The sequence below is a fragment of the Tachyglossus aculeatus genome, chromosome 3, assembly GCF_015852505.1.
Source record: "Tachyglossus aculeatus isolate mTacAcu1 chromosome 3, mTacAcu1.pri, whole genome shotgun sequence".
Lineage (NCBI taxonomy): Eukaryota > Metazoa > Chordata > Mammalia > Monotremata > Tachyglossidae > Tachyglossus > Tachyglossus aculeatus.
Window position 1 is genome coordinate 89,140,738 of NC_052068.1, and position 26,266 is coordinate 89,167,003.

The 26,266-nt window shown below is 44.8% G+C and overlaps 2 protein-coding genes across 3 annotated transcripts in view; both read left to right on the top strand.

The window, feature by feature from the left end:
- The first annotated feature begins 247 nt into the window (after positions 1 to 247).
- The window catches only part of HDHD2 (haloacid dehalogenase like hydrolase domain containing 2), a 44,461-nt gene continuing 18,442 nt past the window's right edge, over positions 248 to 26,266 (top strand). Inside the window, exons 1-4 of one of the 2 annotated variants that reach the window (XM_038743683.1) lie at positions 248 to 348; positions 8,688 to 8,798; positions 10,825 to 11,033; positions 15,346 to 15,430. In XM_038743683.1, the coding sequence (XP_038599611.1) occupies positions 8,698 to 8,798; positions 10,825 to 11,033; positions 15,346 to 15,430 (395 nt within the window). In that variant the 5' untranslated portion in view covers positions 248 to 348; positions 8,688 to 8,697. The other variant, XM_038743684.1, reaches the window with a different exon arrangement.
- On the top strand, positions 472 to 2,468 carry LOC119925312 (tigger transposable element-derived protein 1-like). Its single transcript, XM_038743419.1, has 2 exons — positions 472 to 2,161; positions 2,413 to 2,468. Exons 1-2 carry the CDS (start codon positions 472 to 474, stop codon positions 2,466 to 2,468), a joined length of 1,746 nt encoding a protein of 581 aa, XP_038599347.1.

The window sequence follows — 26,266 nt, forward strand, 5'->3', positions numbered from 1 at the left end:
GAAGGCCCCGGGCGGCTCGGCTCTTCCCCCCGCCACTTCGAGGGCCGCCCGAAGAGATGCCTGCCTCCTGGTAGGCGCCCCGGCCGGGATGGGAGGAGCGACGACCGAGGCCCGAAAGGCGGCGGGGGACGTCCGGCCGCCTTTCAGTTCGTTCAGGCGCGCGGCCCGGGCAGCCCGAGGGTCGCGGCGAGGACCCCAGAGGGCACCACTCCGGGCGGGGGCGCGGCCGTGTAGGTGGACCGCGGACCGTCCGAAATCCGGGGGCTCGCCGACTCCCCCCGGCCCGCGGATGGACCCGTCCGATCTCCCAGTCGACCGCCTCGGGGAAGACGAGACCACCGGGAGGAGGTGAGGGGCGGCGGGGGGAGGGGGAGGGGGAGGAGTGGCAGCAGTGGCAGCGGGCGATACCATTGTCTCCCGGGAGGGGGGGCGGCGCCAAGATGGCGGCCCGCCCGACGTGAGGCGAGGGCCATGAGCGCCGGAGGGTCGGCCCCCGGGCCCGGCGAGGCCAAGAAGAGGAAGTCCATCAGCCTGGAGCAGAAGTTCGAGGTGATCAAGCGTTACGAGAGGAACGAGCGGACCTGCGACATCATCAGGGCCACGGGGTTCCCGGGCTCCACGCTGCGCACCATCCGCGCCAACGCGGAGAAGATCAAGGAGAGCCGCGCCGCCGCCACGCAGCTGAGCGCCCGGCGGAGCGCCAGGGCCCGGCCGCAGATCATCGAGCGCATGGAGAAGCTCCTGAGCGTCTGGATGGAGGCCCAGACCAAGAGGCGGGCGGCCATGGTGTTCCTCACCGTCAAGGAGAAGGCGCTGGCCGTCCACGAGGACCTGCGGGCCGGCCAGCCGCGCGAGGAGGCGCCGCCCTTCAGCGCCAGCAGCGGCTGGTTCGCGGGCTTCAAGAACCGCTACGGGCTGCAGAACGTCAGGCTGACGGGGGAGGCCCCCAGCGCCGACGAGGCCGCGGCCGCCGCCTTCCCCGCCGCGCTGAGGGAGGTGGTGGAGGCCGGGGGCTACTCGCCCAAGCAGATCTTCAACGTGGACGAGACCGGCCTCTTCTGGAAGAGGCTGCCCGCCCGCACGGCCGTGTCCCGGGAGGAGGCCCGCGGGCCCGGCCTCAGGGCGGCCAGGGACCTGGTGACCATCATGCTGGGGGCCAACGTCAGCGGGGACTGCAAGCTGAAGCCCGTGCTGGTCTACCACGCCGCCAGGCCGCAGGCCCTGAGGGGCCTGGTGAAGCACTACTTCCCCGTCCACTTCCGCTCCAGCCGGAGGGGCCGCATCACGGCGGGCATCTTCTCCGACTACTTCTCCGGCCCCCTGCACGACGAGCTGCGGGCCTACTGCGAGCGGGAGAACGTGGCCTTCAAGATCCTCCTGGTGGTCGACCACGCGCCGGCCCACCCGGCCGGCCTGGCGGAGCTGTCGGAGAGCATCCGGGTGGTCTTCCTGCCCCCCAACACGGCGGCGCTGCTGCAGCCCATGGACCAGGGCGCCATCGCCGCCTTCAAGGCCTACTACCTGCTCAGGACGTTGGCCAAGCTGAGCGAGGCGACCGGCGGCGACGGGGGGCCGAGCGTGCGGGACTTCTGGAGGAGCTTCAACATCCGGAACGCCATCAACCTCATCGTCCTGGCCTGGGCGGACGTGCCGCCCTCGTGCCTCAACGGCGCGTGGCGCCGGCTGCTGCCCGGCGCCGTGCCGGACCCCAGGGGGTTCGACGAGCAGGCCGCCCTGCTGAGGAACGTCCGCGCCCAGTGCGTCGTCCTCGCCAAGAAGGTGGGCTTCGAGGAGGTGGAGGACGCCGACGTGGAGGAGCTGCTGGAGGCCCGGCGGGAGGAGCCGTCGACGGAGGAGCTGCTGCAGCTGGTGGAGGAGGCGGAGGCGGGGCGCGACGAAGAGGAGGACGCCGAAGAGGCGCCCCAGCACCGGCTCACCAAGGCCGTCCTGTCGGCTTCGCTGCAGCAGATCGAGAGGGCCCTGCGCAGGCTGGAGCAGCACGACTGCAACGCCGAGCGGAGCGGCAAGATCATCAGGGGGGTGAAGAGCGTGCTGACCCCTTACACGAAACTCCTGCGGGAGAAGAGCTGGCAGGCGGAAGACTGGCCGCTGTTAGCGGAGTCCCTCAAAGTTGAGGAAAACGTTTGCCTGCCGTCAAGCGGTAAAGCGTAAGTGCTGAAACCGGAAGGGGAGAAAACAAAACGCACCAAACCGAAACACACGTGCTTGAAATCGTTTAAAGCTTTTCTAAACGGTTAAAGCGTTCGGGTCTTAGAACTGGCAGGTTGAGATATTTAAGCTCATTTTTTTTTCCTATTACCAATCCGGATGCATAATAAAGGGTTAGAAAGTATCAACTGACTTCTGTAGTCTCCCTTATCCATCACCGTGTTATTTTTCCCACATCGGCAGAGAGTAAATATCCGTTTACCAACCCGGAAGAGGTTTATCGGGTGTCCACGGCGTGACGAGCCCTGAACGGAAATGTTGAGAGGGCAGGGAGCTTGCGGTTTTGTCGGGGGGCAGAGGCAGGCGCAAGTCATGCCAGAAAAAAGGGGAGCGGGGGAAAGAACGGTGCCCTAAATGGAAGGATAAGTAAGTGAACACAAAGCAATTTTCTACAAAAGTGCTAAAGATGGCTGTTGGGATGAAACAAACTCAGATGGAACAATTAATTGGGGAATGCCTCCCAGAGGAGGTGGATTTTTCAGTGGGGCTTCGAAGACGTGGAGAGGTGTGATCTGGTGGATTTGAAGATTGGACGGAGGTCCGGGCAGGGACGGGCACAGTCCAGAGTTGGAGGCGGGAGAGTCGAGAGCAAGATCTCGTAAGGTTACCTTGGGAGGAGCGAACAAGATGAGCTGCAGTGTGTGGGTGAGAAAAGCAAATAAATAAGGAGAGTGATGACGGGGTGCGGAGAAACCAATCCTAAAGAGCCTTTCCGTGATGTAGAGGGAAATGGTTAACTATTGGAACTTTATGACGCTTCGAGGGATAGTGTGGGTAGCCGGGTGCAGGATTGATTGGAGAGGGAAGAGGCTAGAGGCAGGGAAGCCTGTAAAGAGGCGGAGGGAAGTAGTCAAATCAGGCTATGGCCAGAGCCTGAACCAAGATGGTGGCTATTTGCGGGGATGAGAAGATCCACCTTCAGAAACCGTGGGGAAAGCCAGTCCCACCTAGCATGGGTTTGTATGTGTTGGTGGCAAAACAGTGAGTTTCTGAGAGAGAGGTCAGGTCAGGATTTTTGAACTATTTTCTCCTTAATCCCATATTTTTTATCGACACAACACAATTTTACGTTAGCACAAGGGGTCTTGAGAACTCAGCTATTGGGTTGTAGCAGGAAGAACTTTAAAATACATTTTGAAAGACTTGAGGTGAAGAAAATAGGAGTTCTTTCTCTTTCCCCACCCCTTCGGGTATTAGAATGTGACTTTGGGTGGGAGTGAACCGAAAAGATGTGTTCTGCGGGGATTTGATATCATGCAGGGCACGGTAATCACTTAAGGATCTCTAAGGCATCAACAACTCTCAGGGTGCTTACATGATGCTATTTGCAGTTCCAAGTGTGAAAGAGCTAAATAAAAACATTTATTTATGCGCTTAAATCAGTTACTTCTAGGGATTTCCGTAGCCTTCCGGTTTGGCATGTTCGTTGTTGAGAACATTTTTTTAGGAAACTAATAGTTGGGCACATATGCCATAATCGATGCTTTTCCTTCATAAAGCAGCGTCAGAGGATGGAAATTTCATGGTTTGAAGACTCCTACCACAGAAAAGAGTTGTAGTAAGGAAAGCCTCATTTACATCTACCGTACGGCACTTAAAAAAAGAATTGGCAAGTCACCTTAAGAATGGAAAAGCAGCTCTTAGGACATGTGCATTAACATTTTTCATTAAATTTTTATTCCTTTTGATATGTAAATTCACGCAGTATCAGTAGCACACTACCCTGCTTTGGTGTGAGGAGTGCATTACAAGTCATTGTGTTAAACTCCATTTAATAATATTTGTATGCAATGGTCTGACACATTTACTGTTGTGAAGCCAAGTACAGTTTTACGTAATTATGATCTATAAGGTACATTGCACATTAAAACCGACCAAAAGTGTCGAATATTGTTAATAGCTCTGAATTTGCTGATAATTTCTTCCTTGCCTGTGTACCTAAGTGCCATCCTTTCCTCCGTGCTGAGAGTGTGCTAAGACAGGAGTATCAATGATAGTCCACACCTTTTCCCTGTGTTTGGGGGAGTAGGCAATACTCGAACAATACGCCATCTAAACTGCCACTCATTGGAGAAAATAGCAGATTCCTTAAGTCCTGTGGTGTGATTTTTTTTTTTCTTCTTGTGGAAAATTTTGTAGACATGTGAAAGCTGGAATTCTGGCACTAACTGACCTTAGTGGGTTAACCAATATGGTTAGTGTCTTAAGGCACTTCTTTCTTCACTGTGGCAACTATGGGAATATTCGCCATTCATTTTTGGGGTTTGGGTGTAAGTGAAAACTGGGGTAAACAGCTGTCCCCCGAAGCAGCAGGGGAAAGTACTGTGGGATTTACAAATGGAGAATTTAATGCTCATACCCAACATCCACACATTTGTGAAAGATGAGAAACCATCGTTCCATCAACTCTTGAGTATCTGATGACTAATGGTGCAGTTTGTGTGTTTTCTAAGCCAGTTACTTCTCTTCTTCCCCCTGGGACCAGCCTTTTGGCACCTCCATCAGAAGATGGGCAGGGAAACCAAAGATGATGGGGTAAGAGGGGGAAACGAAAACAGCTAGATCCACTTGGGGTGCCAACTGTGCCTTCTGTCCCTCGTCATTAAGAAATAAAATCAGGAATTTAGTCCTTCAGACTCGCAAAGAGGCCCTGGGTAATGTGACATTGCGCAAATGCCCTGAAAGCACTTCTGGGGGCCTTTTAGAAGACGAGACATAATTAATTCCATAGAAAATTAGCAAGGGGTTGAAAGGGTCCCCTTGCCTATGAGCCCTGATGCACAGATTCAGTTTTCCCACTAGTGGAACTGTTGTTTTTTGGTATGCACATTCTGACTCCTCAGCCTCGTCACCCCTAGGAAATAAATGATGGGTAATGCATTTCAAAATCTATTCAGCTGCCAGTTTAGTGCCCGAGCTATCAGGAAGAGGAGCAATAGCTCTTTTCCCCAATTGTAATTTAGACACCCAGATCTTGGCTAGTGAATGTGGGCACCCTGGTATCCTTGCTGCATCACACATCCATGTTTCACAAATGTTTTTATCTTAGCTTCACCATATGGAATATTCAAGTAACGTTGACTTGGTGTAAATCCCTAGGGCTCTCTTTGCATTGTAAAACCACTATTCCTATATTTATAACAATAGACCCCTAATTTTCTGCCCCTTGTTTCTTGGTTTGTTTTGTTTTATGGTAATTGTTAAGCACTTACTATGTGTCTGTTTCGCTGGGGTAGATATAGGTTTATCAGGTTGGACACAGTCCCTGTCCCACATGGGGTTCACAGTAGGATTTAATCCCCATTTTACATTTGAGGAAACTGAGGCCCAGAGAAGTTGTGACTTGCCTGAGGTCACAACAGAAAGCAATCGGCAGAGCCGGCAGTAGAACCCAGGTCCTTTGAATCCCAGGCCTATGCTCTTTTCACTAGGCCACTCTGCTTGATTCAGATAACTGCGTCATCTGGACTGTTTTTGCTTTAGCTCGAACTTGGTTCAGCATTCTCCTATCGCATTCTTCAAGGAAATAGGTAGGTCTAAGCAGTTCTGAATCTTCCTGGAACATCTCATTCTATTCTTGGATAGATTGGATTCTGACTAGAAGGGATGATTTCTCCAGCAGCTGACCCAGAAGTACTCCTATTGATGTCTGCCTCCTTCTCTAGACTGTAAGCTCATTATGGGCAGGGAATGCATCTGCTCATTCTGTTGTATTGTGCTTTCCCAAGCGCCTAGTACAGTGCTCTGCACAGAGTAAGCACTCAATAAATACCATCGATCGATTGATTCTCCCACCATTTGCCCGCTGAGGAGATCTGTACGGCTCTTTTGTGAGCACCCATTCATCCTTCCGCCGTTCCTGTGACTCACTGACTCCAGTTTATTCAGGTTTATCCAGCGTATAAAGAATTGGAGTCCATTTACACGAGGAAATTTGTCATGTCCTATCATTACTGGATCAGATCAATAATCGTCCACCCAGCCCAGGAGTGTATGAAAACAGGTTGTTAACAGAAACTGCAGTCTGTGCCATCCTCTGACATTTCATCCTCATGACTGTGTTTCACCATCTACTCCCCTAACTCTTACCTCCGCAGCTGTTAACTTTTCCTCTAGTGGCCCATTGTGGATCGTGTGTCCATGAATTTATCTAAACCTAATATAATGTTTTGCACAACTCACTAAGGTGGCAGATTCTTTATGTTGCTCAAACCTGCTATGTGAAAAAGTGTTTCCCTCCATTTGTTTTTAATGTACCCCCTTCAAGTTTCATTGGGAAGAAGAGGGAGCCTCTCATTTCTGGTGATGTGGGCCTCGGCTAACAGCCATACCTCATTTGCCACACGGTTCCTGATCGCAAAACCTTTCAACACGTGTCATCTTGGCCTTCATCTTTCCAGACTGAAGAGACCTAATATTTGCAGGCCATCCTTCGGCAGAAGTTTCTGCACCTTACTGTTTTGGTTGCTCTTCTCTCAGTCTTCTCCAGCTAGGTGATGTCTTTCCTGTTCCTTAAGATGGCATTCAGACTATGCCGGGAATCCAGATGAAGATATAGGTAGTTTTATGTTGTGGCAAAACTCTGACCTTTTGTTTTCTGTGCCCTTTCGGACTGACATTTAGCATTTTGTTACTGTTTGCTCAGGGGACTTGCCCACTACGTAGTCGGCCCAGGCTTTGAATGAGGAGTTGCTTGGGTCAGTTAGCTTAGCGTAGGACCCTTCTCAGTCAGCGGACGTAAGAAGGGCTTTGGCACAGTGGAAGTTCTGCCTTTTAAGTTTCTTCTCCACCCTCTCAGAGAAAACCCATTGCTGTTGCTGTGTCTCCTTCCGGACAGTCCTTGGCCACAATCCCGAAGGAACCCTGCCCCTCCTAGTGAATACAGATTCCAGAGAGCTACCAAATTGGGCTCAACTGATCCCACCCTCTCCCGAGCGCTTAGTCCAGTCCCCTACATATGGTAGGAGCTTAATAAATTGCCCTAATTGGCCCTACCCTAGAGCAGCCCTTCCTATCTCTTGTGTTTCTCTAAGTGTTCAGATTTTAAGCATAATTATGGATCCAGCTAAACACCAGGTATAGAAGAGAGACAACAGTCTAGTCTCCCCAGGATCATCCCTGGAAACTTTCTTACAGATGGTGATTACATTGGTGATCCAATGTAATGTAGTCCTCCGATCCATTTAAAAGTCTCCCTAGACTATCTGATTTATGCCAGTCCCAGATTGAGAATAATTGAGGCCCTAGTGAGCACCTGCAGAACTGTTGAAATATATAAAATTTAGTCAGTGAAAAATTTGGTGGGTTGGGAGCAAGTGGGGAGAAATAAAACATTTCTATACCCACCTCTAAATTTATGGTAGGAATTAGACTCTGGTTGCTGTAGGGACAAATTTTATCATTTTGTACACCGACTTCTTCAGGATTTGCTTTATAAGGAAATAAATAATAACAATATCCCATTTTAAAATTGTAACCTTGAAGCCTAAAGAGAAGCTAGTGCAGAATAAGAAGATACATCCTAATCCAGCACACACGTACAAAAAAATGGAAAGGCAAGCCACACCCTAAAATTTCATAAATATCTTTTCCCTTTCAAAATATTGCTTTCCTGTTTTTCTATTCAACGACTGTCACCAGACAAACATTCCTGGGAATAATGCAGGGATGGGAGCTCACGCTATGTCCATCACAAGGTAACAAAGCATTGGTGTACATAAATAAAATCCATCAAAAGACTTTTCCCTCGCTCTTTTCCCAAATTAATCCTGTTGTGGGAATAGATTTAATTTCAAAAGCACATTCTTGCCCTTCCATTTTTCACCTGTTTCTTTTAAGGTATTTTCCTGAGAACAAGGACCCTGTTTTGTTTTCCTTTTTTGACTCCCCACAGTTAGATTGTAAGAACATAGCAACACCACATTCTGGGTCAGGTCGATGTTGCCAATTTGTACTTCCCAAGCGCTTAGTACAGTGCTCTGCACATAGTAAGCGCTCAATAAATACGATTGATGATGATGATGATGATATTGCATAGAGCCCAGATTGTTGGCTCATAGAGCAGCAGGAAAAGATGCTCCGAGGAACAGTCTGATATTTGCCCTCCCTGACAGCTATCTTCCCGATAGAGATGTGCCATCCAAGCAGAGCCCTCTGCACATAGTGGGAACTCAATACTGTCTAATTGACCTTAAGCAGTATTTAGCCTTATAACCAACCCATCTAATATCTGGAAGTTGGTTCTAAGTGTCATCCTAATATTTTGATTCCTGCAAAAGGATTATACAGCTTTACTATTTTAATTTTTACTCTATTGAACTTAATTTTGCTCAACGACAGATATATTAATCCGGAATAGTACTTTTCTCGGTTTGAATGGATATTGTTTGCAGATTTCCCAGTTTTTATTGTCCATTGTCTTCTAAACAGTATTTTTAATTTCATTTGCTCTCTCCCAGGGAATGAAGGATGGCAGCACGCCGGGCATTAAAAGCTGTTTTGGTGGATCTCAGTGGCACACTTCACATTGAAGATGCAGCTGTGCCGGGCTCACAGGAAGCTCTTAAAAGGCAAGCTATCCTCCAGATTCAGCTGACAAATATGTTTGTAAGTGCCATTTTACCAAGGCAGATCATTAGCTAAATGGATGGCCTAAAGATGGCACATCATAAGCTAACTGTATTCAGCAAGCGCCTTGGGTTTAGCTACAAGATGTGCGTATTATAATTTCTTCCAACCACTTTTCTTCAGGCCTACATTAGTTTAGTTAGCCTTTTCGTTTCCTTTTCTTTTTGTATTGGTAGTTCTGGATGGAAAAGTAAAAAAAAAAATATATAGAATCTTGACTAATAGGGGAAGCAAAGAGGTAAGGGCAAAGAAACCATTGAGCTAAAGGAGGTTGAAAACTCCTGATGAACAGGAATAAGTTCAGGAGTTGGATGTCAGAGTTTACTTTTACTGTATTGGTCAAGGTGTCACCTATTATTCCTGAAGCCAACCTCCCGATGTTCAGTTCATCAAATAAAGCTGAAAAGACTGGATTGTCTCCATGTGCTTGCTTGCAGCGGGGAGTTCTAGTGTGAAATAAATAACAGTGCATTTTTGAACAAACAGTCCAAAATCGCTTTCAAAGAACTTTTCAAGTGCAGCGATATTTCACACTTTGGTGCTTTTCCAGGCTAGACCTAGCCACGTGCCTGTGACGGATATTCCAGTGTTAGCAATCCTGGTTTATAAATGGAGAAAAACACAGGCAAAGAGCATGTCTTTCCCAGAACCCATAAAGTGAAACAGTGGCAGAGTTTGAACTCCACCTCAGCCCCAGCTTAATTCCTCATTCTGGGACGATCCAACCTCCCTCTCTCTATGTTCTGCCTTCTAAGAAGAGAGCAGCTCAGCGAGGGAGCGTGCTTTGCATTAGAGCAGATGCTTTGACTGCTTTTTAGATAGGTTCACACATCAAATTGTGGGTGAAATTAAAAAGAAAAATCTGGATGTGCTGAGTCTTGGGCAAAACAATAGCATCTCTAAATGATTGCTAGGCAAACTGGGTTTCTGCATTCTTGAGGTGCCGGGCCCTATAACGGCCTCCGTCACTGGGGCTGGCGGTTTTCCATTCCCAGGAAAACACATTCTCTCATTCGCGGTGCCAACACCACCAGTGTTTGTTTCTATAGTAACAAATAGGCAAAGAGAAGGTGGGGGACTAGTAAAAAGGAAAAAGAGGACTCATTTAAAATGATGTGGCCATTCCAATACTTACACATTTAGGAAGGAAATAGTTTAGTTGAGGTAAGCAGTATTTTTTGAAGGGGAAAATAATGAAGTTAATGTGTTTTGCACAGAAGCTGCCACATACCCAATATATCTTTACATTTCCAATTGATAGTGAATAATTTAACAAAATAAATATTTAGCATTAGGAGGAAGAATAATTTTCTTTAATTTTTAAAATACGGTCAATACTGTAAGTCTCTTGGTCCAGGTGCCAGTTTATAAAATTGTTCCCCAAATAGTTGCTTTAATCATTTTTTTTTTGCCTCAGAATAGTATTGGGTTACTAGTTTTATCCTTTGAAGGGATCATAAGAGTTGTTTCTCATACTGTTTCCGGGCACACAGTAGAGTGAGTCTGAAGAATGAAACCACTTCAAGGCAGAGCCAAAGCGAAAATCGGGATAAATACATGGCTAATTGAGGCAAAGGTCGTGGTAGATTTGGGCATATTTACCAAGGGTGTAGGCTTGCATTATCATTAAAAATAGGGATCCAAATCTCACTTTTTCTCCAGGCTTCATGGGGAAGGAAGTCTGCACTATATTCTTCGTTTTGGGCAATGTACACTTTCACGTTAGGAGTTAAGTGCACTTTCACCTCAGAAGAACCCTTGAGGGGCCTTACGGAGATAATTCCTAGAAATCCAGGCTTAACTTTGGAGGACGGTTGTGCTTTAACGTATTCCGTTAGGTTCAGAAGTCATTCGGTAGAAGCCCTTGGTCCCTCCGTGCCTAGATTATAGAGCCAGCACTGAGCTTTTGATCACTTTTCCCTGAAAAATCTCCCCTTGACATTCCAACTCTGCTCTCTTTAATGCTAGGTTGCGTAACGCTTCAGTTGTCGTTAGGTTTGTGACAAACACAACCAAAGAGAGTAAACGAGACCTGCTGGAGAGGCTGAAGAAACTAGACTTTGACATCACCGAAGATGAGATCTTCACATCTTTGACCGCGGCTAGGAACCTTGTGGAGCAGAAGCAGGTCAGACCTATGCTGCTGGTAGATGACCGAGCACTTCCTGATTTCCAAGGTAGGGAATGGGGGAAAATGGGATTTGGAAAGAATTGTGCTTCTTTTCCCTTCATTTTTCTTTCCATTTGCTCTTGAAACGTTGGCCTTTAATACTGAGCGTCGTGTGGGCCAGCATTACTGTTCTAAATTTCTCCAGTGAGAGGTTTATGTTCCGTAACCCAGTTGCCACTAAATGGATTTAAAAATTAATTTTGCTAGGAGGTCCTTGCAGAAGCCGCTGTCTGAGATTTTAGAAGCATATACTGTCTCCCCCTTCTAGACTGTGAGCCCGTTGTTGGGTAGGGACCTTCTATATATGTTGCCGACTTGTACTTCCCAAGCGCTTAGTACAGTGCTCTGCACACAGTAAGCACTCGATAAATACGATTGAATGAATATGCTTGCATCACCTTAATGCAGTTATGAGGTAGCTTTGATTAATTTTCAGATACAACTATCTTGTTTTCAAAGTGGAACACCGAAACCTAGGAAATACAGGGATTTGCCACTCTGTGAATATTTATTTAGGGACGTAGGCCTCATTTTAAACTGTTGATGGAAAAAATGATCGTGTTTATTCAAGTGCACAATGCTTTATGGCATAATGACACTTTTAATATGACTTGTTTCTCCCTCCTATTAATGCTTTTACATCACTGGCCAGGAGGGCACAAGGCGAAGAAATGGCAGCAGGAAAGCATTTCATGAAAAACGCCTAAATAATACCGATGACATCTGACTGGTGAACAGTCAGGGATTTGATCATTAGTAGGTCTCGTCCCATTTCAGCCGAGGAGCTGAGAAGTGTGATTTCGAGTAACGTTTCCGGGAGACTTTCTCCTTGTGCTTGTCTCTTGACTGGCATGAGAATCTGCCAAGGATTGGTTTGGTGGCTCTGCCCTGCTCTTTTAAGTTCACTGACAACTTTCCTACACTGGAGCCTCCAGAGTGGCTGTGGGGTGGATGAAAGGGTACCCTAAAATACCACCTCTCAGGAGGACATGCTCAAATCAGGGTACCTGGGGTATTTGGAGGCAGGACTCCAGGTACCCAGCACAAAAACGTTGGTCTTGCCTGTCTGTAGGGTGCACTCTCCGTTGGCTCTCAATTTCAGGTTTGCACCATTGACGATTTGGGTCAAACTGGAATTTTCTTCAAGAAAATTCTCAAAAAACGGGTCAGTGCAAATACGGCCGTGGATTCCTTTAGTGCATGATATACGTGAGAATAAATTGCATGCAGGTATTTATATTTTGTTTATAAATGTCTCCAATTCAGGTGATTTTCTCAAGTAATTTAGCAATATTGCTATTACCCTATAAATACATTTTTCTGTGGAGAATTTGCAATATTTGCATGATCAGGAACCATTTCATTGTATTTGCAACAGACCCTGAATGATTGAGAAATATTTTATATCGGTTGCTTCTCTCTCGACTGCAAGGTAAAAACTTAACAATTCTTGGTGATTTCTCTCCACCAAACTTTTTGTGAGAGCTGCTACCGGATAACCTAAAATGGACTGGCTAAATTTATCTTCCCTTTTATAATTCCCTTACTGATGTGGTGCTGATGAATAAGAAAATGGCCAAGTGGTAGGCAGTCAGAGGGAAGAGGAGAACAAGAATGGTATCTAGATCAACTCAGATGGGCTCAATCCGACCCTGAAAAATCAATCACTCAACCATATTAAGTGCCTACTGCGTGCAGAGTACTCTACAATTGGAGAATAATAATGGAGAATTGATGGTTCTGGTGCTCTGCCATCACAAGGATGAGGGTCATGGAATTGTAGGATTCAAAGATCCAAAAGGTGATCGATTATGGAGTCCGTACAGCCACGATGTGTTCCTGACTGACGATCTTGAACAACTGAAGCATGGGGAATGTTTTCCCTTAGACTTTCGTGCCATTTTATGGGTGCTGGTTTAGAACTAGCCCTGACACAATGACTAGGCCTTACAGGTCAGTATAAATTACACGGTAAATCCTGCCCTTCCTCTCCTGACTCCTCACGACTACACTACTCTATCAGCATCCATCACAAAACACCGGGATACAATCCATGAAAATGTGGCTGTGTCTTGGGGGGACGTTTTCCTGTAGACTAACATGTTATAAATTTGGATCCGCTCTAAAAGCAAAACTATTTTCTTTTCTGACCATTGTTAACAGTAATTTTTTAAAGGTGTTTGTTAAGCGCTTACTATGTGTCAAACACGGTTCAAAGTGCTGAGGAAGGTACAAGTTAATTAGGTTGGACATAGTCCCTGTCGCCCATGGGGCTCACAGTCTAAGTAAGAGGGGAGACAGGTATCTCCATTTCACAGTTGAGAAAACTGAAGCACAGAGAAGTTGTGACTTTCCCAAGGTCACACAGCAAGCAATTGGCAGAGCTGGGATTGGAACCCAGGTCCTTCTGACTCACAGTTTTAGACTCCACTAGGCCATGCTGCTTCTCATCACATTAAGTAAATGAGGAGTTGTTGCAGGATTATGAATCTTTGCCGGAGGGTGCGAAAGTAGAAGAATGTTCTGCTGATGGTGGCAGTGGTTTTTGAACTTCAGTAAAAAATTTGTCCAATTCAGATTAAACTGCCTTCCTGTCTTTATAAAGTACACCTTCTTAATTTTGAACTCTTTTCCATCGGGGTTGTCTTTAATAATTTTTATAAATGAGAATACTAATGATGGTATTTATCAAGTGATTACTATGTGCCAAGCACTGTTCTAAGCACCGGGGGAGATACCAGCTAATCAAGTTGGATGCAGTCCATGTCCCACTTGGGGATCACAGCACTAAACCCCATTTGACAGACGAGGTAACTGAGGCACAGAGAGGTGAAGTGAGCTTCCCAGGGTCACACAGCTGACAAGTGGCGGAGCCAGGATGAGAACCCAGGTCCTTCTGACTCCTAGGTCTGTGCTCTAGGCCACACTGCTTCTCTGCTGCTTCTAACCTCATCTGCTTTCTTTAAATTTATAGAAGACCTCTTAATCCCAGAATTTTAGCTGATGATGGAGTGGGCATATTCTTTTCATCTGTTTTGGCATCTTGCAGTGATTCATTGAACTGATGAGATACTAATTCATTCATTCAATCGTATTTACTGAGTGCAGAGCACTGTACTAAGCGCTTGGGAAGTACAAGTTGGCAACATATAGAGACGGTCCCTTTATCAAATCACAACATCTGTCTTTGCGGTTTATATCTATCGTGGGGTGGCCGTAACCAGAACTAAGCTACTGAACCATAAAGGCAGTATCTCCAGGTTTTATGAATCACGGGGTGGCTGTAACCTGAAGTATGTCTGTATTTCCTTTCTGTATCCTGGTGGATACCGAAAGTGCTTTTATAAGGGTTTTTATTCGGTCAGAGACCTATAAACAGCAGTTATTGTGTGTCAGGTTTCTCTATCGGGGCTGAAGAGTCAACTCATCACCTAATCTCAAAATGTGTAAAACTTGGAACACCAAGAATGAATCGGGCATTATGCAGGAAATAGATACGAAAGTACTGGAGTACATTTTGTATATACTAAGTGAGTGCTAACCCCAAGGATATCAATTAAAGATTTTCAGAGCCTGTTCCATCAGCCGCTATTGATTTGATGGCTAAATTCTCTCCCCTGGTGATTGTAATCAGAATAGCTTTTGAAGTTGGAAATTGCTACTTATTCCAGGGCAGCAGTTTAGCCTTTCCAGTTCAGATTTTCTAGTTTAAGGAGTATTAAATACAGTTTTAGGGTTTTGCTTTGTATTATCATTATTATTTTTATGGTATTTTTTAAATGCTTCCTATGTGCCAGGCGTTGTACCAAGCACAGAGATGGATACAAGTTAATCGGGTTGGTCAGAGCCCCTGTCCCACACAGGGCTCACAGGTCTTAATCCCCTTTTTACAGATGAGGTAAGTGAGACACAGAGAAGTTAAATGACTTGCCCAAGGTCACAAAGCAGACAAGTGCAGAAGTTCTTTTCATTCATTCAATTCAATCGTATTTATTGAGCGCTGACTGTGTGCAAAGTACTGTACTAGGTGCTTGCGTGTTAATTTTTCTTTTAAATACCATTTAAAATACCATTCTTTTAAATACCATTTCAAATACCATTCTTTTAAATACCATTTAAAATACCATTCTTTTAAATACCATTTAAAATACCATTCTTTTAAATGCCATGTCATTTTAGGCTATTGTGCAGCTGAGGCAGGAGTTCATTCTGCTCAGAATAAACTGGATTTAATTAGCTGATTGTTTATGAAAGGGGAGAAAGACCATTTTGTGTAAAAATCGAATTTTAAGTCAGTTGCATTACGTTTTATCTTTCAGGCGTACCAGTAAATGATCCCAATGCCGTGGTCATCGGACTGGCACCCGAACATTTTAATTATCAAGTTTTGAATCAGGCATTCAGGTAAGTTCTGAATCTAATGATTCCTGGACTGTTTATTTTACAGATGATTCGGGGCGGGCAGGGGTGCCAACTTTTCATTTTCGCCTTGAGGAGAGAGGAGAAGAGGAGGAGGAGGGCAGGGAGGAAAAGAAAAGAAGGGGAATCAATCAATCAATCAATTGTATTTATTGAGCGCTTACTGTGTGCAGAGCACTGTACTAAGCGCTTGGGAAGTACAAGTTGGCAACATATAGAGACAGTCCCTACCCAACAGGGGGCTCACAGTCTAAAAGGGGGAGACAGAGAACAAAACCAAACATACTAACAAAATAAAATAAATAGAATAGATATGCACAAATAAAATAAATAAATAAATAGAGTAATAAATATGTACAAACATATATACATATATACAGGTGCTGTGGGGAAGGGAAGGAGGTAAGATGGGGAGGATGGAGAGGGGGACGAGGGGGAGAGGAAGGAAGGGGCTCAGTCTGGGAAGGCCTCCTGGAGGAGGTGAGCTCTCAGTAGGGCCTTGAAGGGAGGAAGAGAGCTAGCTTGGCGGATGGGCAGAGGGAGGGCATTCCAGGCCCGGGGGATGACGTGGGCCGGGGGTCGATGCCGGGACAGGCGAGAACGAGGCACGGTGAGGAGATTAGCGGCAGGGAAGAGAGAAACTCACTTGTGCTACTCCTCCTCCTCCTTTACCACCACTTTTCTGGGCCTCATTATGGGTGCAGGAGGTTCCTCTCGCTGATTCACCTTTCACCCAACCCATCCAGGCAGCCTGGGGGAGCGGTTAGGGGTCTGCCTGTTTGCTGCTGTAGAGCGAGGAGCAGCTGGCCCCAGTTGTGGCAGCATCCCAGCTCCCTCGCCATGGCTTTGGATCCCGCCCTGGATGTGCTGCAGGTCACGGCCCCTGGGCCAGGTCCTAGGTCAGACAATGTGCTTTAGTAGCCGAACCAGGACTACTCTGGCTAAGGTCTTGCTGGACGCGGCGAGTGATGACAGGCCTCAATAATCGCCACAGTCTGACCTTTCACCTCTCTTCATTAAGATGGTGGCACCTCTGAGATTCTGTGGTATCTCCTTAGCTTTCCATGTGTCGAGGACTAGCTTGTGTGAGTGTGTAAGCAAGGAGTCCTCTCCGTGCTCGTAGGTCTCAGCAGGATCTCGAGAAGCAGTGTGGTGTAGTGGATAGAGCACGGGCCTTGGAGTCAGCGGGACCTGGATTCTAATCCCCGCTCCGTCACTTGTCTGCTGTGGGTGACCTTGGGCAAGTCACGTCACTTCTCCCTGCCTCAGTTTTCTCTTCCGTAAAATGGGGATTAAGACTGTGAGCCCCTTGTGGGTCAGTTTCATTCCTGACTCTGCCACTTTCCTGCTGGTGACCTCATGCTAAACCTCTATTTTCCTCTCTGTCAAATGGGAATACCTGCTGTCTCCACGTCCGGTAGAGTCCCGAGTGAGAAGCGGCTATGTCTGTTGTGATTATTTTTAATCTGCCCCCAGACTTTGCACAATGCTTGGCACATAGTAAATGTTTAATAAATGCCATCAACCTCATCATCATCAAATCGCATTAGGGTTGACACCCTCCGTCTTCATATATAACAGACCACCACTCTCCCCACTTTCAAATACTTACTGAAATCATATCTCCAAGAGGCCTTCCTCTACTGAGCCTTCACCTCCCCTACTCCCTTCTGCTTCGCCTATGCACTTGGATCTGTACCCTTTAATCTCCTGATATTCACCCCACCCTCAGTTCTACGGCACTTAGGTACAAATCCGTTTTTCATTTTACCGTCAGTCTCCATGTGCAGTGATTCCCTCCATGTCAGTGATGAGGCTAGGGCCATCTTCATTTTTCCAAGGTGTTGAGACAGCATGTGTGAGACCATGTAGTGTTTCCAACAACGTGTGAGAGCCCTGGCTTCTGCAGTGGCTCTGGATCTCTGTTCCTTTGGTGTCTGCCTACCGGTCACGCGTGTTCCTAGACTTGACTTTCATGTTATAATATAGGTTTTGGTAAGCATAACTTTCATGTGAATCACGAGAGGTGTGTTGCCGTAAGTCATCCAACAGAAACAGTGGATCTCAAAATATTTTTTAACAGCTATGTAGGTGGAATGTTGGTGAACAACTATAGACCTCTTCCAAAATCTGGGACTGGTTCAAACATGGTGAGCTCAAGTCTTGTGGTGGTGGAGTGGGGAGGAGGTAGTTAGTGAGTAAATTACTCCTGAGGTGTTTACTTAATAATAATAACAATTATAACAGTAATAATAACGGTATTTGTTAAGCATGTCCTATGTGCCAGGCGCAGTACTAAGCGCTGGGGTGGGTACATGGTCCCTGTAGCTGGTTGGGCTCACAGTCCCAATCCCATTTTACAGATGGGGTAACTGAGGCACAGAGAAGTGAAGTGACTTGCCCAGAGTCACACAGCAGACTAGTGGCAGAGCCGGCACTGGAACCCATGACCTTCTGACTCGTAGGCCCATGCTATATCCACTGTGCCTGGAGGCAGTTCAAAAATATCAAACCTTTTGTTGTCTCTCCTGGACGGACAGCTTTCATTAATGCAGTTAAGTCCCTTATCTCACCGAGGCTGGCATTACAGTGGAGAAAATTTACTTCAACTGTACTCCAAAGTTAGGTCATGAAGTTTTGATCTTTTTCCTTCCCTTTCATCTCTGCCTTCCACTTTGGGTTATTCGTTTTTTTGCCTTTCACTGTACCTCATTTGTCAAGAAGGTCAATACGGTATCATCACAGCCTTAAAAAGGCACTTAGCTACCCCTGCAGTCTATGCCAAAGTAATAGAGAAAGATGTCTGTTTTCATTTTATTACCTGTGCCCCACTTAAAGGGTGGAGCTGCTTCAAAAATATTTGGGAGGTAAAATTTTGTAATTGGAAGCGAGAATTCCCATTTGTATTGGAAGTGGTATGCCAAACAATTAAGATCCATCAATCAGTAGTATTTATTGGGTGCTTACTATGTGCAGAACACTGTACACTGCCCTGGGGAGAGCACAGTACAGTAGAATAGGTAGACATGATCCCTCCCCACCAGGAGTTTACAGACTAAAGGGGGAGACAAGTATTGAAGTAAATTACAAATGGATATATACATAGTTGCTACTTGCCCAGGGCGGGGGTGGGGGGGAAGCGGAGGTGTACACCAAAGTGATTAAAGGTTGAAGACCCAAGTGTGTAGGCATCACAGAAGGGAGGGCAATTGAGGGAAGTTAGGGCTTAGTAAAGGAAGGTCTCTTGGAGGAGATGTGATTTTTCAGTCAGGCTTTGAAGATGGAGAGAATGTTCATTCAGTCATTCATTCATTCAATCGTATTTATTGAGTGCTTACTGTGTGCAGAGCACTGTACTAAGCACTTGGGAAGTACAAGTCGGCAACATAAAGAGATGGTCCATATCCAACAATGGGCTCACAGTCTAGAAGGGGGAGACAGGCAACGCAACAAAACAAATAGACAGGTGTCAAAACCATCAGAATAGAATTATAGCTCTATGCACATCATTAATAAAATAGAGTAGTAAATATGTACAAGTAAAATAAATAAAGTAATAAATATGTACAAGTGCTGTGGGGAGAGGAAGGGGGTAGGGCAGAGGGAGGGAGGGAGGGAGGGAATGTTTGTTGGATATGAACACAGGGAAGTTCCAGGCCAGAGGAAGGGTGGAAGAAAGGGGTTGGTGGAGAGAACGATGAGACCTAGATAGAGTGAAAGGTTGGCATTATAGGAGTGAAGTGGGTGAGCTGAATTGTAGTAGGAGATCAGTGAGGTAAGGTAGGATGAGAAGAGCTGACTAAGTGCCTTAAAGCTGATGGTAAGGAGTTTCTGTTTGATGTGGAGGTGGATGGACAACCACTGGAGGTTTTTGAGGAATGGGGAGACATGGACTGAATTTTTTTTAATTTTTATTTATTCATTTATTTACTTTTCGAGGAAAATGATTCAGGCAGTAGACTGAAGTATAGGCTGGGTAGAGGAGAGAGAGAAAGGGAGGGAGATCAGTAAGGAAGCCAATCCAGTAGCCAAGATGGCATATGACACCTTGGATGGGAGGAAGGAACAGAGTCTCAAGATGTCAAGTCAGTGCTTTATACCAAGAAGCCAGTTTTATACTGTTAAAACTCCTCTCTGTGTGACCCAGTTTCATTCTGTAATACCTCCTCTATGTGAACTTAGGGTTGATCTCTTGTCATTTCATGAGTGTAATTGAAATTAAACTTGAAATGTGATAACTTCTGAAGTGGTGGTACCCAAGTCTACGTGTACTAACTACATTTTGCCCCTATTTTCCACAGTAAATTAGAAAGATAATGTGAGAACATTGCTGACAACCCAAAAGTGTACCTTCAGAGCTCAGTGATATCATGCTCTAGAATCCTAGGGCTGAAAGGGATCTCAGTGAAATCATGCTCTAGAATCCTAGGGCTGAAAGGGATCTTAAGAAGTTATCTAATCCAAACTCTCTGGCTTCAGGTAGGAGCCATATGTACCCAACCCCAGTTTCTATTTAAAACCGGAAAGAACGATTCTCAGAGTTGTTTTTGAATTCTTTAGCATCAGACTTTGACTTTTGAATTCACCATTTTAACCACTTAATCTAAAACGTACTGCCCTCCCAACCTGCAATTTGAGAGGGTTATCTTTAATAGAAAGCGGGTGGTCCATTTCTTAGCTGCACCCTGTCCCCATTCTAATAAAAATCTAGGTTGGCTACTTTCTAAATGCTTTAACACTATCTTAATTAGTTCACTTTCCTAGCGGCACTGATTTTCAACACTACATATTAAAGCATTACAGTGCCCTTATAGGTCAACTCCAATTTCACCAAAGCACTTGAACAGCTGTGGGGAGAGTTAAGAGCAAAGATTTTCAGTCTTCTCCTTCTTTGATATTTACTTTTAGGCAGAGAATATGCCTTCCAGCCATTGGAAGCGCGTGGAGTAAGTATAGACATCTTAAATGAGCCACTGATTAGTTAAACTTCTGTTCGGGCTGATTACGAGATCATTTTTCAGTGCCAAATTCTATTGCATTGCTGCCTGAAAATACTCTGGGCTTAGATGTTGATCTCTCCCCTAGATATTATGCTGAATTTTGTTTATTGAGTGTTAAAAGGGGAAATGAAAGGAAAATTCATTGGTTAACCAGTATCTCTGTTGTTCACTTGTGAATAACTGGGCAGGGATGGGTTTCAATTGCTTATGTAGAATTGAAGATGTGTCAAATACGGTACTACTAATCCTATGCAGGCACCATAAAAATGAAAATGAATACACTTAACAGGCAAGAAAATAATTTTTCAGGATCAAGGAATTTTCTTAAATAGCCAATAGGTGGTGATGAAAATGAGTCAGATGGGGAGAATGGATTAGATTAGGTTGGGTCAACTTCCATATGCCACTTGTCATAGTTAACATTTCTTAATGGACTGTAAATTTCCGCTCCTTATAGCTTTTCCTATTTAATATTTTAAAAGAGAAGAAAGGATATGCTTTTTGGAGGGATGGGGGTTCAGTTTGATTAACTCATTCTCCTGAAAACTAGAAATGCTCCTTTTTGGAAAAAAAAAATTATGCAAAGAAATGTTTCTGAATGGGGAATGCCTTTGTCCATTTTGCAGGTTCTTAAATTCTTGGTAAGAGTTGAATTCATTCATAATTGCCAGTTATGCATGGCACAGTGTTCTTCCATGTTATTCAGTGCTTGTATTTTCCTGTATTAAACTGCAAGTTTCACATGTTTGTTAAAATAAAGCGAACTGAAGATTTAGCCGTAGCCATTATAGGGGTGTATTACATGTATGCCTTGAAAGTATCCTGACAGGAAAGAGATGAGGTGTCGAGAGAGGGTGCAGTGGGGTAGATTAAAGATAAGAGTTTACATCAGAAATAATAAGTTCTGAGCAGGGTTTAAGTCTGTGGTCCGGTAGTATTTCCTTCCTATCTTTGCTAGACAAGTGTTCTTTTTCACATTCCTTCCTTTAATTCCCCCAAGACAGTAAATCAACAGACATTGAACACTCTCAGATCTTCTCTATACAGATGCTGAATGCATAAGAAAACACAGTTCAGCCCTTCAATCAGAACTATTATTTATTGAGCAGCTACCGTGTGCAGAGCACCGTATTAAGTGCTTGGGTCAGTTTAGTACAGTGGAGTTGGTAGGCCTGGTCCCTGCTCACAAGGAGCTTACAGTGTAGACGGGGAGACAGACATTAAAATAGGTTACGGATTTGTATGGCAGTGCCATGAGGTTGAATACAATAGAGTTAGTAGAAAAGGTCCCTGTCCTCAAAAAAGCTTGCATTATAGTCGGGGAGAGAGACCATTTGGTCAACACACTGAAGTAGCTTTAGGTCAGGATTTGGTGGTGATAGGCAAATTTAACGCCAAACATCTGCTGGAAAAACAACTCAGCGCCTCACAGATCATTTTTGAATGGCATATATGAGAGAAATCAACCATGGCAGACTCCCTTCCTAATTCAGTCCTCACTATCAGGAAAAAACAAAACCAAAAAACAAATTAGTTGAATAGTTATGGCACAACATGCTAGAAATATAAAATTGGGCCTTGGATGGCTTCATCTTAATTAAAGTCCAAACTCTAACAATGAATTGTTTTACCCAGTAGAAATGTGTTTTAACATAAGCACGAGCTCTTTAAATGTCGTTTTAGTATGAGCATTATGTGTGTAGATTAAGAAATCATCTAAAACTAAGCTATGTCTGGGTAATTCTAATTTCTAAATTTGGACAGATATCGATGCATGGACAAGGGAACAAGGTAACTCCACCATAAACAAATCTTCTATTTAATGAGTAGTTCTCTGCGAATAACAGAGCCCTTAAAAAAGAGAAATCTAGTTGGTAGTTAACCAATAGCTGACCTTAGGCTTCAGGGAGAAACCATCTGTTTGATCTAAATTCCTCCTTTTTGGTTTTTTTTAGCTACCTCATTCCTTTCACTAAATCTCCTACTGGCCATCTCCTACAATGGCCCAGCCCAATAATAATAATAATGATATTTGTTAAGCGCTTACTATGTGCCTTAGCTCCTCTAGCACCAGCTTGCTCACCTTGCCCCGATCTCTAAAACACTACAATGCTTGGGCTTGTCTCCCCATGTAGACCATTAGCTCCTTGAGGGCAGAGTTTTTGCCAATTTAATTCTTTTGCATGTTCCCCAAAGCCTAGTTTGGTGCTTTGCACAAGGTAGATACTCAATAAATGCTGCTGCTGAGTGTAATGATGATTTCCTAAGAGGCTTGCCAAAAACTTTCGGTTGATTGACACTGAGGTGCCCTTTTGATGTTTTTTTAAAGAATGCAATTTTTAAGTCATCCCCTGACTGTTGTACTTTTTGGCAGGGACTTGGCAAAGAAGTGCCGTGATCTAGTGGATAGATTCAGAGAAGCAGCATGGCTCAGTGAAAAGAACAAGGGCTTTGAATTGTCAGCTGTGTGACATTGGCCAAGTCACTTGACTTCACTGTGCCTCAGTTACCTCATCTGTAAAATGGGGATTAAGACTGTGAGGCCCCCCGTGGGACAACCTGATCACCTTGTAACCTCCCCAGCGCTTAGAACAGTGTTTTGCACACAGTAAGCACTTAATGAATGCCATCATCATCATTCAGACCTGGGAGTCAGAAGGACCTGGGTTCTAATACCTGTTCCATCACTTGTCTGCCATGTGACATTGGGCAAGTCGCTTAACTTCTCTGTGCTTTAGTTGCCTCACCTGTATAAAGGGGATTAAGACTGTGAGTCCCATGTGGGACGTGGATCATGTCCAACCTGATTAGCTTGTATCTACCCCAGCATTTAGTAGAGTGCCTGGCACCTAGTAAGTGTGCAACAAATACCACAAAAAAAGAAACACAAAACAGAAACTGCCCCTTTCACTGGAGCAATTAGGAATGTGTTCTTTAAAAGGTGCTCCCTGATTAGAATCCCTCTCCACTTAGCTAAGATCCCTCTGAGACAGGAGCGCCCATTTCTGACTACCTTCCCTTCATTCTCCTTATTCATTTGGAGACTTGTGAATAAGGGAAAGAGATGAAAGAGGAGCAGAAATAGCTGCAGAGATGGGGAGGAGAACTAAGACTTATTCTCCTTCCCAACTTTGCTGTTGCTAAGGTCCTTTAACTTGGTTTGTTAACTAACCTTTAAGTTGGTTTGTTCAAATCCCACTGTTTCACACACCATACATCTTAAGTGCTAGCTTTCCAAAGGGTTCACTAGTGATAGCTCACACAGCTAGCAGAACGTTACTATTTATACTGTTAGGAATTGGCCATTCAAGGCCCAATGTGAAAGTCAACAGAGAAGATTATCTTCAGTACATGACTGAGGAAATGTGCACATAACCTGTCAGGAAGTTGATTTTAATATGTATCCTTTTTAAAAGAATATTTCTTGAGCATCTTCGAGTCAGATTCAAAGAGACTCATTAGACTTCTAGTTTTGTTTTTTTAACAATGCAACAGCCTGTTGTTGGGTAGGGACTGTCTCTATATGTTGCCAACTTGTACTTCCCAAGCGCTTAGTACAGTGCTCTGCACACAGTAAGTGCTCAATAAATACAACTGAATGAATGAATGAACATTAAAGGAACAGAGAAGGAAAAAGAAGTAAGGAAACAGAAGAGTAAGCCCTTAACAGGGGTGGTAAAAATAAACAGGCAATTTCAAGATTTTGGATTTGTCAGGGGCTCTTTATTAATTCCCTTCAGCCTTGCTTATAAATTTTGTTCTTATGGTACCCTTCCAAACATCCTGTCCCTACAATTACCAGATCTTGGGCCCATTGTAAGCGCTCAAATACCATTGATGATGATGATGATGAAATGGATTCTGAATGGCCCCCGAGTTTCACTACTTGACCTCTTCTGAAATACAGTTGGTGTGATTATTGCCCTGGGTTATTGATTTACAAGAGGGGGATAATAATTATAATTGTGATATTTAAGTGCTTCCTATTTGCTAAGCACCATACTAAGTGCTGGGGTAGATACCAGATAATCAGGTCAGACACAGTCGCTCTCTCGCAGGAGCTTATGGTCTAAAGGACAATAAGAATGCCTCCTGCTGCACTGAATTATCACACCACTTGCTTTGCCTCTCTCAACTATTTCTCAAAGGCTTTCCTTCTAAATAAGGACTTGGATCCACTCTGCTTGACCTGTGAGGCCTAGCAAACATGTTAAACCTCACATAATCCCATACCGTACTGAGAAGCAGCAAGGGATAGCACAGGCCTGGGAGTCTGAAGGTCATGGGTTCTAATCCCTGCTCTGCCATTGATCTGCTGTGTGACCTTGGGCCAGTCATTTCACTTCTCTGTGCCTCCATTACCTTGTCTGTAAAATGGGGATTGAAATTGTGAGCCCCACGTGGGACAGGGACTGTATCCGACCCAATTTTCTTGTATTCTCCCCAGCGCTTAATACAGTGCCGTGCACATAGTAAGGGCTTAACAAATACCATAATAATAATAACAATACCCCATTTGATTAACCGTGTCTCATCTACGTTAGACATAAACATTAAAAATAATTGACATTTTATTGTCCTTTTATGAGCCATCATAAACAATAACATATAGTACTGAACTAGACTTTCAGTAGGTGCTCAATAAATATTGACTGGAAGCAATCTATTCTCATTTTCTACCGTTAGTTACATTTCTACGTCGTGCAGTAACTCAGAGATTACTTAGAACTCAAGAAATTGTCCATTACCTGAGAGTCTTACTGCTTTCAGTTAGAGTGGATAGAATTGATTGGTACATAGAGATGCCAGAATTATTTCTCCAACAGTGACTTTAAAACCAATTCTCCGTCTCCATGTGTGCCTGCCGTTAGGGCTTGAAATAAATTAGGCCATGGTTCTAAAGATGTATGCTCTTATTTTCTTTTATCCTTTTGTCAGATTTTTGATTGAGTTTTTAGCCTGTTGTGGGCAGGCTATGTGTCTCCCAGCTGTATTGTACTCTCCCAAGCACTTAGTACAGTACCCTCCATACAGTAAGCACTCGGTAAATACCATTGATTGCTTATGGGCATTGGTGCTTCCCAAGCACTTAGTACAGTGCTCTGCACACAGTAAGTGCTCAATAAATACGATTGAATGAATGAATGAATGGTGCAGATAACGCAAACATGTGAGTCCTTTTAGTTTTCTGATCAATCAATCAGTGGTATTTATTGAGTGCTTACTATGTGCAGAGCACTATACTGAGCACTTGGAGAGTATATTACGACAGAATTCTCAGACACGTTCGCAGGCCATAGTGAGGTTATAGTCTAGAGGGGGAGTAGACGTTGATATGAATAAATAAGTAATTTATATATAATTTCAAGATATATTCATAAGTTCTTTGAAGGTCCGGGTGGGGCAAATATCAAATGTCTAATGGTCACAGATCCAAGGGTATAGATGAGGCAGAAGGGAAAGCAAGCCAGGGGAAAGAGAGCTTAATTGGGGATGGCCTCTTGGAGGACATGTGACCTTAATAATGCTTTGAAGGTGGAGAAAGTGGTGGTCTGGCATTTTAGGAAAGGGAGGGAGTTCCTGGCTAGGGGGAGGATGTAGGAAAGGGGTTGGCAGCGAGATAGATGAGATTGGGGCACAGTGAGTAAACTGGTGCTAGAGGAGTGGAGTGTGCGGGCGGACTGTAGTAGGAGAACAGGGAGCTGAGGTAGGATGGCATGAGCTGATGGAGTGCTTTAAAGCTGATGGTAAGGAGTTTCTGTTTGATGCGGAGGTGGATGGGCAGCCATCAGAGGTTCTTGAGGAGTGGTCAGCCATGGGC